The following is a 14,585-nucleotide window of genomic DNA, read 5'->3' as shown; positions in this document are numbered from 1 at the left end:
GTAAGCAACTCTGTAATACTTCTATGAAGGTTTATCAATGAACAACAAATCTAGCAGCCTACATCTGAATTGCTTTGATTTCTTCCTTTAGTCCGACCTGGTGGAAGCTCCAAATGCTCGAATGCTCACACTAGCATTCTGTGCACAGTCTCCTTTATGGACGAGCTAAATGTTCCCAAAATTCTCCCAATAAAATGAAGTTGAGCATTCACCTTCCCTACTGCCAACCTGATGTGTTCATTCCATCCCATTTCACATAGTGGAGGTGCTGAGTTGCAGATAGGCACATCATCTGCGACTCAGCGTCTTCGCTATATGGTGAGAAGTTTTTATTTATTTATTTACTTTCTAACAACAATATTATCCCCTTCAAAGTAGGTCCCTTTGGCAACTCAGTCATGTTCTTTTGAGAGACCCAAAATGACGTCCCTAAGACATTTTTCAATTTTGGGAAAAGAAAAGTTACAAGGATTCACGTCAGGTGAATAGGGGTGCTTAGGAATAACAGGAATGCCTTAATGCCTTTTGAGACCAAAAGTTTTGTGATGGAACTGGCTTTGTGACATGTGGTATTGTCATTATACAGCATCCCCTTGTCTGCAGTGTCCGGCTTCATTCAATTCACCCTTTTCCTGAGCTTTCCAAGGTCATCTTTGTAAAACACTTTGACAGTTGGTCCTAGAGGAACAAATTCTTTAAGCACTATACACCTACTGTCAAAAAAGCAAATTTACATAGTTTTGCTCTTTGATTTGCTTATTCGAACTTCTTTCGGTTGAGGAGATGTCTCACTGTGTCGCTCCTCACTTTGCCCCCTTTTCATGATTGTACTAAAAAATCACCTGTGATCACATGGTGGTCATTGTCAGTCCTCTCAAGATCGTCAGCACACACATTTCTTAGATTGCCCTTCTGCTCAGTTGTGGGGTGTGGGGCTTTTAGCACAGTTTTGTCACAAACCTTTTTCATGTGCAAACCTTGATAAGGAATGTTCCCTATAGGTCTGTTGCAGCTTTTCAGAGGCCACACTTGCAGATCGCCCAAGTTTAACACAAATCTTGATGGCATAACATTGCTCAAAAATTCCGCTGTTCTGTTTTTGTCCCTGGGGCATGCCTTTTGCCTCTGTTGAACACTCACAATCGAGGACCGAGTCTCAGAGCCTCTCACACATCTGGGAACATAAACCATCGTCAACACTCTGCTGTGGGGCACTGTGTCAAATGCTTTCCGGAAATCTAGGAATATGATATACTTTCCAGAAATTAGGAATATTAAGTCTGCTTGTTGCCCTACATCCATGGTTTGTATGATATCATATGAGAAAAGGGCAAGCAGAGTTTAGCACAAGCATTGCTCTCTAAATCTGTGCTGATTTGTGGACAGGAGCTTTTCTGTCTTGAGGAAATTTATTAAATGCGATCTCGGAATGTTTCAAGAATTCTGCAGCAAACAAGTGTTAAGGATATTGGCCTGTAATTATTAGTCAGTTCTCTTACCTCTCTTGTATACAAGAGTCATCTGCGCTTTTTTTCCATTCACTTGGGGCTCTTCACTGGGCAAGAGATTCACGATAAATGGAGGCTAAGTAAGGGGCCAATACCTCTGTAAAACCAAACTGGGAGTCCATTTTGACCTGGTGACTTAATTCTTTTCAACTCTTCTAGTTGCTTCTCTATGCCACAGTTGTCAATTTCTATGTCGTCCTGGCAGAGTCTGTATGAGTAAAATGACAGTATGATTGTACGATCCTCTTGTGTTTATGATTTCTTAAATATGAAATTTAAAACTTCAGCTTTCCTGTTGCTGTGTTCTATTGCCACCCCAGCCTGGTTGATGACTGACTGGGCAGATGACTTAGGTTTTATGTATGATCAGAATTTTCACTGTTTCTTTGCAAGATCCTTCACTGTGGTATGACAGTGGGAGTTGTGGTATGCTTCATGGATTGCTCTTCTTACAGACACACACAAATTTCTACTAACTTTTGCATGTCCACATTTGTGCGCTCTTATTTTGAATCGAGAGTGCAACAATCTGCATTTCCTCAGTGTTTTCCGAATTTTGTTATTAAACTACGGAGGGTCCTTTCCATCCTTAATCGACTTGGCACATACATTTCCAGAGTGCTATTTACAGTCAGTTTAAATCTTCCCAACAATCCCTCTGGGTCTTTAGTAGTGGAGCTAAATTATTTCCACTCATTGTCATTTTCTGGCATTAACACTCTCCCGTGAGCCTCTTGACAGGTTTATCAACTTAAGTAACCCTCATGATCCACTAATCCTTGTCTGTATATTGGCATTGTTGATAAGATATGGCCTGTTTGCTGATACAAGGCCTAAAATATCTCCAGTGCATGTGGCTTGTCGTAACTAGTTGTTCAAGTTAGGTTTCGGAAAACCTATTCAGGAGCACTTCACAAGCTTGTCTGTCCGTACCACTTGTAGTGAATCCGTAGATGACCCAACCTATACTCAGTAGGTTAAAACCAACTCCAACTAATATTGCATGATCTGGGTGTTTCTGTGATACTGACCGTAGACTTCCCTTGACTGGTTCTAAAACTGTCACAGTGGAATCAGGTGTCTGTAAGAACATCCAGCAATTAACTTGATTTAACATAGACATGTTATACGCTTCCAGATAACTTCACTGTCACACTCAAATTCAACTTCACTGGAAACAATAACCTAGAGGGCAGTAAATTTGGTAACTTTCTTACAAATACTGTGGTGATTTACTGTTAAAATGTTGACAGTCGAAGTGTGTCTGCTTTGTATGAGATGTGATTTCATTCTCTGTGTATCACCTGCTGGTGTCCGCAGCTTCGTTTGTGTAGTGCACCTCTGACATATCATGGCAGAGCCCTACAACTCTGCACCCTATAATACAAGTCCAGAAATCTGCAGCTATGACAGTCACAGAATCGACAGAGCCTGTTGCTGAGACCCTCCACTCGGCTACAAACCAAAGGACCTCAATCAATTCTAGGTACGATGCTGCAAGTTGTGAGCTCTGCTTTGATGCCGCAAGTGAGACCAGCAGTCTTCACCACTTCGATCCTTAGATATTTCGTAATGCCCTCAAAGGTTTCCATGCAGTTTGTCCTGCGATTTTTTTCTTTTGTTCCGGAATGTGGTCTTAAGTAGGGTGCAATTTGATACCTTTGTCCTGTTAGAGGCCAAGTTTCTGAACTTAGAGTACTGACAGGCATAAATTTGACTCCGCTGCTATTCTTTATCATCGGTTCTCAGAGATTAAATAGGGCTCTGAAATAGTAACATCTCCAGTTGTGAGTTTAGGGGTCCACATTGAACTGTTCAAACTTACAAGTTTTGCATTGTTAATGTCTTCAGTGCATTCTTCAGAATGTCTTCTCTTACTACTAATATAGACTAGTGCAAAATAAAAATCTCTAGTGAATTGTGTAGAACAAGCTGTTCCAATGCTGCCCAAGGGGCAGAGGTGCCGACACCTGCCTGTCAGCTCACTCGAGGAGAGCTGGAGGTGGAGTAAGCTACGCACCAGTAGCCCTACTGGACATGTTCTGTGCAGACACAAACCACTTTGCAAACTTGGCTCACCACCACTCAACTGGAGCCGTACAGTCACATAGACCATGTGCTAGCTGCCTGACTGCCCCCAGCTCTCCCCACTCATGCCCACAGGTTCCCCACTGCTTGCAGGTGGCTGCTTGCATGCGTGGCAGCTAACAAATCTGGTGTAGAAATCGATGGGGCTTGTAAATTCAGTGATTCTATGCTTTATGTTGGACAGAGTAAGAACCAAGTGTGTTGAGCTTCAAAGTACTTGAGACCATAACAGCAGAAAGAGTTATTAGTTATTCAGAGTATCTACTAAGTTAGTAAGGATAGTAGACATTGCAGGATGATGGCAATGAGTACTGCAATTAACTGGATTTCAGTGAGATATTATTGTTAGCCTTTTGCTGGTTGGATTGTTCATCTGAGGAATTGCCTAATGTAAAATCCACATAGGAATATCGACAGTGTAAAAAAGATAGATTGCTGCTTACTGTAAAGAAGACATATTAAGTTGCAGACAGGCACAGTTAAGACACTTACACAAAGCTTTTGGCCACAGCCTTCATCAGCAAAAGAGAAACATAGAAACATGAGCCGTTCATACAAACAGGCAATGGCATTGTGGCCTCAGCTGCTGGAGTTGGCGGACGTGTGGGTGAGGTGTGCCTCTTTGTGTGAATGATGTGTGTTTCTCTTTTGCCGATGAAGGCTGTGCCCGAAAGCTTTGTGGATGTGCCCTTTAATTGTGCTCGTCTGCAACTTAACATGTCTTCTTTACAGTAAGTAGCAATCTGTCTTTTCCTACTTATTGAATTGCCTAATGTTTAGGATGTAACATGTTACAGTGTATCAGTGGTACAACAGTCCTTGAAATGTGCACAAGGCTCCAGGTGATAGCAGCATACAGATTCATGCCTCAGTTGCTGTGCCAGACGAGACCCTATTGCTGATCATGTCACAATCTCATAAATTAGGACCAATGTTGCATCCAGTGTGCCATTCAGGAACATGAGAAACCATTTGGTGGAAGTTGATGCCGCTTGCCAAACTACCTATTGCACTTTATCACTGTGCAGGCACCTCTGATGGTGTACCAAAAGATGCAACTAGAGGGCTTAAAGAGGAAGTTGTGTTAAGTGATGTGCAGATGCTATCTTGAGGTCAGTGATGATCGTCTGCTAGTACGGTATCTATCACAAGATAGGCAACTCTTGCAGTTTATCTGTCAAGAACATTGAGGATCAACTTTAAGTGTAATGCTGTGGGGAACCACAGCCTTACAATTACCACACACATGTGGAATTCATTGAGAGAACGCTGACTGGTGCAGCTTATATTCATAACATTGTCAATTATGTTACCTTTTCTTCAACAGGGAAATGTGTTGTTCCAACAGGAAAGCAATGCGCTTATTTCTTGGAACGTCTAGTTGGTGTTCCTTACTATTTGGCAACTACAGCGGCAACCTAATCGCTAGAGCAGTCCTCCATTCAGCATCGTGGGAAGCCATCTATTCTCGTCAGCAATACAAGCAACAACTCTTGACCACTTGTTACAACAGGTGTTGATAGCTTGGAACAGTATCCCAAAATGGCATCAACCATCACCGTGGTCATCTCTGCATTATTGCAGATCAGTGTAGCTTGGGAGGGTAGACAGTATAATCAGTCTACATGCATATTACCATATGATTATGACCATAAACAATTTGCACCCCATCTAATATGTGAATGAAACTTCATTCATGTGGAACAATTGGTTCAGGGGGGTTATTTCATATGGAATGAATGTGTCTTCATCTGAATCAGTGCCTCTTTTTACCACTTTTCATAATCGTTCTAGCATTTTTTGTTGACTAATTCGTGGAAGTAGTATATGTTTTTATTATTACTTACTTTCTCACTTAGCAGTTTGACTATTTTTACCTTATTTCCATTTCATTTTCCTGTTATTAACTTACTTCTGTTGTATTTCCATTTTCTTCTCCTTCTTTAAAAAGTTGTTTGCTTCTGCATTTGCATTATCTGTTGTTATTTTCATGTATAGCATCTTGAGCTATTGTTTTGTGCAATTGTCAGTTAATTTTACGTCTTTAAAGTATTAACTCATCTCTAATGCTCACTTTATGACAGAAGCCTTTTTCATGTTACTAACAGAATAAACATCTGAACCATTACATGCTCATAGTTGCATCACACAACAGTATTTTAATAAGTAGTTGGACAGTACAAAACAAGTATTGTAAATGGTAACCTGGATGTGCTGTACATTCCTGCTATTCCCACTGATTATCATATAGTGGGAAGGATTGTCACCAGTGAAAGTAATAAGTGATTACTAATTTTCCTGTAATTTTCATCTAGATATTCAGTTTTTTGTGTTCTTGTTTCTTGTATCCAGTTCAGATGTAAGATAAGATAGTATAGTGGGGGCATTAGATAAGTTCACATGGGATATAGTAGGGTTATCAGAAGCACAGGAAAAATGGAAGACAAAATTGAATGAAAATCAGGACAGAAGATTTGTCACACAGAATCAGAGCAGAGAGGACACTCATGTGAGATGTAGTGTAAGCAAAATGAGGATTGTTGTAGTGTCCATCACCACCACCACCACCACCATAGTGAGAAATTCAGAACTTGAAATAACTTTCAGTCAAGCGTAATATATTTTGACGGAATATATAAGGAGCATTCAAAAAGAAAACAAGTCAGAGGATGTAAAATGAAAACTGCTGCAGGTATCATCATGGCAATGCCTAAGGAAGGTGTGTTCTGTGTAAGAGAACTGAAGCCCCAAACTTGCCACTGGAGGAACATGAGCATAAACCCATGTGACAACAAAGCGGAAACTTAAATGCATTAGGAACCCACTGCACCCTGTCATGGTGGAAGTGGTGAACTGGAGGCTTCAAAAGAAGGGCCAAGAAGTGTAGTGCATTTCCATACAGCGGAAGGAGTATGGGGAATGGAAATTCTTTGAAGAATGGCATGTGTGTACAGAGAGCACTGCACGTTCATTGCAATTCCATTGCTCAGTTTGACCTCTGGGGTAATGAGTGCCTCTATAACTCGCGTCTACATGCTGGACAATAGTATCAGGAATGGGATGTGGCGTTACAGATCCTGTGTCGTTGGCCAGTGACATCCACTTTGACCCTTGCAATGCATACGCACTTCTCTATGTACAGCTGTGCCATTGTTTAATAATTTCCATTCCCTGCACTCCTTCCACTGTCAGGAATGCATTAAATCCCTTTGCTCTTATTTTGAAACCTCCACATCACCATTTTTAGCACTACTGAGAACATTGTACGATTGATGCATGTATGTGCTCACTCACAATTAGCAGTGAAATTTTTTTATATTATTAGGGTAGTTGAAGTTGAGGACTGGACAGACAGAAAACTAAATAAACTTAAAAGGAAAGCGGCCTGTGGAGTGTTTTTGACAAAGTTTTGAGGCTTTTGAAAATTTGAGTTTTATTGGGTATGAAAACAACAGTTTACCATAAATTTTATTACCAGTTTTGAAGCGTGACTGTGAGTTTCAATGTTGAAAACCATTCCAAATACACACATTTGCTCAGTGAGTAATAGACAGAAGTATGTTATGAATAACTGGGTGGAGGTGGGAGTGACAAAGAAATGGAATAGGGAGCAGACTGGAGTGGCTGATTTTATCAAGACTGCAAGGAAAAATAAAATCGGGTGGGTGGGGCATAAAGCCTGATGAATCGATAGTAGCTGGGCCAAGGAAGTATTTTGCCAGATTTCAAGAAATAAGAAAAGACCTGGATAGTCCAAAGGAAGGTTGATAAATGGCATGAAAACATGAGGAAACAGCACTTGCAGTGATGGATGGAAAAGGTAGGAGTGTTAAGGTACTCTAGAATTTGTGAATGGAGTTCCAAAGAATAAAACTGATCATGTAACAGCCATTTAATCTTTTCCATTTAAAGTATTTTTAAATGTTTTATTACATTATTAATTTCATAAGTGTTAATGTATTTTCTTTCTTCAGGTGCAAGGTGTTTGTAAAAAAAGGAGGGTCTTTCCAGGACCGCGGTGTTGGCACTTTGTTCCTGAAACCAGTGTCTGGTGGTGCCAAGACACAACTGCTAGTACGTGCAGATACCAGCCTGGGCAATGTGCTGCTCAACACTCTCCTCTTCCAGTCTATGCCTCTGCAGAGAATGGGGACCAATAATGTGATGTTAGTGTGTGTACCTACACCTGAAGCAGAACCACCTCCAATACCGGTCCTCCTAAGAGTTAAGACAGCTGAAGATGCAGATAAGCTCCTAGCAACATTGAAACAACACATCAAATAATCTGAACACTCACCACATTTAGACGTATTTATGATTCTTAATAAATCAAAATGATCATTTTTAGGAAACTTGTGAGTGACTTTTCTTACAAAAAGTGTGTATTGTCTCAGTCTTTTGTAGAACCAAAGGATGATACAGTTTCATGTGTATTTGACTTGACTGGAATAGTCAAGCATCTGTTCCTTGCGTGTGTTAAAAATACACACTCATTTTTGTAATACTTTATTGTAAATAACATGTTGCATATTCAGAAAAAAACTGACACAGTGAAAACTTTCGAAGTTTCATGTTTTTTATTGTGACATTTGAATAAAGATTCTTAAGTTTATATTTGTAAATGATGTTTAGTTCATATTACAACTTCTTTATGTATACATCCTTTTAAAGAGTGGCAATTGCTTTTCTTAGGAGAAAATTAAATTTTGGTATAAGCCATTTTGTAGCACAAATCTCTTTTCAGAAATAAGCTGTGCAGCTTTTATAGTGAAATGTCTGGTTACTGCTTTTCTTTTGTCACATCATGAGAGACATACTAATTAGGTAACTTTACCTGTTGATGATGATAAGCATTGGAGAGAATCAAGACAGCTGCTTACTCTGTCTAAGTGGTGCTGAATAAATAAGCGCCCCCCCCCCCCCACACACACACACACACAATGAACTGGGACAATGTAGCCATTCATGTGTGTTTCCCTTATTTAGATATGAAGAAGGGCATTTTCCAGAAACTCAACGTTTTCAGTGTTGTTTGTGCAATTGTAGATAGCACAACACCTCATATATACCTTTACTGTGTTCCTCTGTTATACTGAAATATGACAGTTACAGTAGGCAGACACACCAAAAAAAATTGTACTTATCCTGGCTGGAACCCAGTTCCACAAAACATTTGTGAAAGAACTCCCTGCATAACACGTTGAATAACTATCCAGCCCGTGGCTTGACCATGCAAATCCTCATATCTGGATGTCAATTTTTTTCCACAAAGATGTCAAAGCTCTTGGATTCTCTTAATTGTCACATCTCACCAAAGTGAGTTTTATGGCTTAAGAATCCTGAACCACCTGTATATCATTTGTAAAATAGCCCTTTTGTGAGCTTGATTTTCTGTATGTTCATCTTTCACATAAAAACTCTTGCAGCCCACAACCTGAGCACTATTCTAATTTCCATCTTAAAAACCTATCCATCGTACTAACTTCAGACTCCTACATTGTGATACCCCTGCCCATAAAGAAAGCTTCAAGCACACCCCATATTCCCTTCCAAAGAGGAAACCCTCGCCAGCATCTTACCCTCACACCTGTCCCCCAGATCGTACGCTGTGCCAGGCTGATCTGTTTCACTTGCTATTTATTTGTTATTCATATTGCCATCTAACTGTGACCCTTCTCACTTCCTCCCTAGTATGTCGTGATAATTTTTCAGGTATTGCTGATCCTTAAAGTTCCCTCACCTTCTTCAATTATGATGCGAATCTCATAAAAGGTATATTAGTTCTTGCTGCTAGATACGAACTGCTGCACTCTTTCAACTACTCTCTGAGAGTTTCGAAAGGTTTCACAGGCTTTCATGACATGTCGATGAAGAGTTTATGCATCCGGGTGGTCTGTTACATGGGCCACTTTTCTTAAGGTGCCCCAAGAGAGAATAATCCAAAGCACTGAGGTTGGAGTAATGTGCAGGTCATGGAATTGGTCCTGCTCTACCTATCCATGTGCCTTGGTAGTTACCAGCCAGTGGATCTGGAACACTGAGACTGAAATGTGCTTATTGCTGGAGAACATCTTCTATTAGTTCTTGGAGGATTTTCTGAATAATGTTCCTGTAGACGGCACCTGTAAGGTGTGCTGAAAAAATGTATGCCCCACCAGTTAGCCATCTAAATGCACATTAATCTTAAGCTGATGCTGATGTATAGCCTGTACTCTTGTGTGAGGATTGCAGTCAGACCATATATGTTGGTTGTAGAAATTTATTCCATCTCTTTCAAACATTACCTCATCGGTAAGCAAAACTGAAGAGAGAAACAATGGATTGGCAGGTGGTGCAACAAAACATCAGCAACAGTTTTCCTGTGGTGAGTGATTAGTGCAAGGTCCTGCATGTGTTGAAGAGGATACCAGTACACAAGTTTCTCGTGAAGCATCCTCCATGCTGAAATTGGAGATGTACCACATGCCAGGATTACTTATGCACTGATACCTGCCTCTTCTTTGACAACCCATAGAATGTGCTTCTCCTGGTCAGGAGTGTGAGCAACATGTGATTTTCCTTGATCTGTAGTATGTGGTACTACCACTCCAGTCTCAGCAATCCGATAATGCACAGCACAGAAGGATGGAAGACTTGTCTTCGATCTGGATATGCAGCAGTGCAGCTTCGTGTCCACTATGATTTGTGTAGCCTCACGTAAAAATCGTGTATGTGTGCTTACGAAATGAATAGCCTGCCATGTTTGAGTGGGGCACTTTCAGTAGACTCACTACATCTAGCACAAGTACACAATGGACATAGTGAAGAGAGATCAATGACAAATGTAAACTAGTCTCACAGGCAACACAATGCTGTCTAGGAGCAACAAATCAAATGGGTGCATAAATAAGTTAAGTTGAGTTGTATCTGGAAAGCTGTTGAGCATCAACTTTCATTAACAACTCGAAAACAAAAGATTTTTCACATTTTTGATGTAGGGAGCCTGTCCCCAAAGTTTGTAAAAGTATTTTGGAAACAAGGTAGAATACTTCTACCTTTCAGGTTTCTCTCCCTTGTTTAGTAAAAGTTAGCCATCTGAGCTCTTGATGCTCATAAATGTGCTTCTGTTTTTGCCAAAGATTCTTTAATTTTCTTATTGGTCACATCTGTCTTTCCCCTTGTCAAGAATGCTTCTACATATTTGGATTTCTCCCCTAGCCATTCCCTCTTGTAGTTTATGCAGATTAACACAGCTGAATGACAGGTAACAACTATTTAAGGGACAAAATAAACTTATTCTTTATTCGCACAACTCATATTAATACATTTTGACTACCAAACATATATTATATTATATTGCCCCATCAACAAACACAAACACGGAGCATGTATTTTCCCCAGAGTATAATGCATTCTGCACATCATATCTTGTGTGCCACTATGCACACTGGAAAATGTTTGTTCACGTATCCCCAACAGCATCAACTCTTCCCCACTACAAGCTCCACAACGACACTGGTGTAACTCCACGATCTGATGATGTCACAGACAGACTGATGAATGGATACATATAAACATTTTGGCATGCTGAGCTTGTTTGAGACTATTTGCTTTCTGAGTTGTTAAATCCTCTGATAACATCTCCAGCATTGGAAGAAATAATGTTAGCCAGAGAATTATGCCTTTGACCACAAGCTTTATGCCCAAAAACAAATATCAGCACTAATGGAAATACTCACCATGTAAGCCAGCACACTATGAAAAAGACTCATTACTGTTTGCTTAGATGGCTGACGAACAACTGCTGGGAACAGTAACAGCCATCAAATATCTGAGAGTGTGTGTATAGAGCAATTTAAACTGGAACTACAACATATGACCAATCATAGTAAAGGTAAATGCCAATCAGATAAGTCGAAGAATCTTTAAAAAGTGTAGTCTATCCATAAAGAGGTAGTTCAGAAAACCTTCTTTCAGTTGCTACTTCAGTATTGTTTCTCAGTCTGTGACACTTACCAGGTAGGATTGAGAGAAAAAAACAGAACATACAAAGAGCAGTGAGTTTTGTCATGGGTTCATTTATGACATACAAAATTGTCAAAGAAATGTTTGTCCAACTCTCATGGCAGAAAGGTCAAGTTAGGCATTGCATGTCACTGTGCCATTTACTGTTAAATTTCCAAGAGCGGTCATTACTAGAAGAGACTGTAATCAGAAGACAATGAAGGTAAAATTAGATTCAAGCTCACAAGCAGCCTCTTCCTGAGCACCATCTGTAGAGTAGAGGAAAGGAAAAAGGGGGGGGGGGCTGACAAAGGTACACAAAGTACCCTCCACCAAAAACCATGAAGCAGCTTGTACGGTATGGATGTAGATCTAGCAGGATCCAGGGCTACCAGGTGCAATATTCAGTTCCATGCCCACCACAAATTAACACAATCTCTCTGGAAATTCCATTAAAACAAACACTTCACTTCACTGTGACAAGACGTGCTGGAATATAAGTATAACTGCAAACAGAGTACTAATTTAAAAATGGAGGTTCACTATCAGTGCTCTGTCTGCTGCAGTGTTGAAGTAGTATTTGAAGAGCACAGGAAAAGAATGTGCTTTGTCTAGATTATCAAAATGTTCAGGAAAGCTATTTTAAAATTAGAAACCGAATTTTGTGGATACTTATGGACAAAATTAATAATACGAAAGTCATTTGGAAAGACATGTTATGTACATTAAATTTCATATAAATTGATTCCTTAAATATTTAAATTGTGGTTCAAATGGCTCTGAGCACTATGGGACTCAACTGCTGTGGTCATAAGTCCCCTAGAACTTAGAACTACTTAAACCTAACTAACCTAAGGACAGCACACAACACCCAGCCATCACGAGGCAGAGAAAATCCCTGACCCCGCCGGGAATCGAACCCGGGCGTGGGAAGCGAGAACGCTACCGCACGACCACGAGATGCGGGCTTTAAATTGTGGTTTTATTGAAAGTAATGTCGTGTTACAAGGAAAAAAACGTGCTACTTGTATATGGCAGAATAGAAGGTATTGCAGATAAAACTATTTTTTGTTAACCATCATGTATCAGATTATTTTTTTAATGAAAAACAATGTTTGAAACAATAAAGATACTTCTTGGAAAGCAGTTTCTCTTTGCTATTTTGACTTCATGCAATAAAGTAGTAAAAAAAGAATAAAAGGTAACTTTGTCCCAATGTGCACTTGTCAGCCTAATGTAACAAGTTTATGTAAAACACTCCAGCTTCTTGTCTGCAATACTACTTCAAAACATGGAAGCACTGATACTTAGCTTTTGATGTTGCCAGAGGATCATAAAGACAAATTACCATTATTATTATTATAAACATTATTTAAAATTATTCTAAAAATATTTTATAAAAGAGAAGTTCCTACTCACCTTATAGTGGAGACGCTGAGTTGCAGGTAGGCACAACAAAAATATTGTTACATTCCATCCTGGATTTTCCATTGTTTGATTTTATTATATTTTTGTATTTAACTTCTGTAAGCAGGGGATGGATATTCTCCAGAGTGCTGTTCTTGTCATCGCAATGAAACTGTCGCCACTGATAAAATTCGATCTATTAAAAGTTACCCAAAGTTGAATGAAGTGGGGATGTCTCTCTTGAAGACTACCTCTCTGTAGGGGCTTGATAGGAAAGGACATTCTTCAGAAATGACTCCCAACATTGTGTGATATCTTGATCAGCCGCTGCAACATTAAGAGGCTTAGGTTTACATCAAGCTTCAACCATGATCCACACCCAATCCATTTTAACTTCTGTTACTGTTTATGTGTTAACCAGTTTCATCTCCTTATCACACTCCATTACAGTGTCTTCTAATTGGGGAAGTTACTTTCACCATATCCAAAAGTTTCAGTTCACTCACAAGATAATTTAGATACTTTGATACAGTGTAATTCTTGTTCTGGCCTGAGCATGACTCACAAAAAACTTAAAGATGTTTGACTTTCTTGTGCATTGGTTCCGCCAAAAAGCGATTTACAAAGAAAACAGCTTCATTGCCCCCCCCCCCCCTTCTTCCGAAATCTTCAGTGTAAGTATAGAACACTGCAGTTGCATTTGAAAGCTGATGAATATTGTAAGAGTAAACAGACAACTGCCTTTTGTAATAGGCGTCATTAGTACTTATGTTTGGTAAGCATACATTTTTTTTTTGTAGTCGATGCAGACTGCTTTCTTCATGGCTTCTTAGATGAGAATTTCTCTTTGTGGAATAAAATGTTTCAGCTTTGATTTTCTAGTGAATGGTGATCTTATTAATTTTTTTCAAGACTTATTCTTCACGTCATCATCCAAATTTTCAGATAACATTGCATTCAGCACTTTCATCTCAGCAGTGTCTGTATCACAGGTTGAGCATGTATCATTCCCTGGATACCCAAAAGCTATATTGAATTTGGTGTAGAATACTGTTATATGCATTGCATATCAAATGTCAAAATTCAGGTATTTGTCCTGGATCAGTTCATACAACTTTTTCCAGCAAATGTTCCTCTGGGAGATGCAATTTCTTGGCCTTGTATTTGCTGTAAAGACTTGATCTACCCTTTAGTAAATAATTGTGATCATAAACTGCCATTCCTACTTCTTTGTTAATTTTCCATGTCGTACTTTGATGTTTACCCATTCTAGCACGAAGACACTTGCTCAGCTTCAAAAATTTCTGAACAGTCGTTAATCATTTAATCATCGTCTTGTTACTCCATACTGCCATGAAAGTTTTTCTGCATATAGGAATCTCATGTACAATGTCATCAGCTTTCACACTTCTCAAAGCTGTGCTTCATCTTCATTCTTTCTTGATCACCTTCTGTGGAATTGAAGTGTTGTAATGAGGCCTATAAGCTACAATGATTGTTCATTCCAGTCTACTATATCACTAAATATTTATACAATATTTGACATTTCTTTAGCACTTACTATCTCAAACCAGTTACAGTTGCAGTCTACTCTTGGAT

General features: G+C 39.5%; 1 protein-coding gene across 1 annotated transcript in view; it reads left to right on the top strand.

Moving 5' to 3' along the window:
* Positions 1 to 8,218, top strand: part of LOC126251338 (nuclear pore complex protein Nup50) — a 33,138-nt gene extending 24,920 nt beyond the window's left edge. Inside the window, exon 5 of the mRNA XM_049951697.1 lies at positions 7,571 to 8,218. Within this exon, the coding sequence (XP_049807654.1) occupies positions 7,571 to 7,880 (310 nt within the window). The 3' untranslated portion in view covers positions 7,881 to 8,218. The remainder of the gene's footprint in view (positions 1 to 7,570) is intronic.
* The last annotated feature ends 6,367 nt before the right edge of the window (positions 8,219 to 14,585 follow it).

The sequence above is a fragment of the Schistocerca nitens genome, chromosome 4, assembly GCF_023898315.1.
Source record: "Schistocerca nitens isolate TAMUIC-IGC-003100 chromosome 4, iqSchNite1.1, whole genome shotgun sequence".
NCBI classification, from domain to species: Eukaryota; Metazoa; Arthropoda; class Insecta; order Orthoptera; family Acrididae; genus Schistocerca; species Schistocerca nitens.
This window is presented reverse-complemented; position numbering and strand designations above follow the sequence as displayed.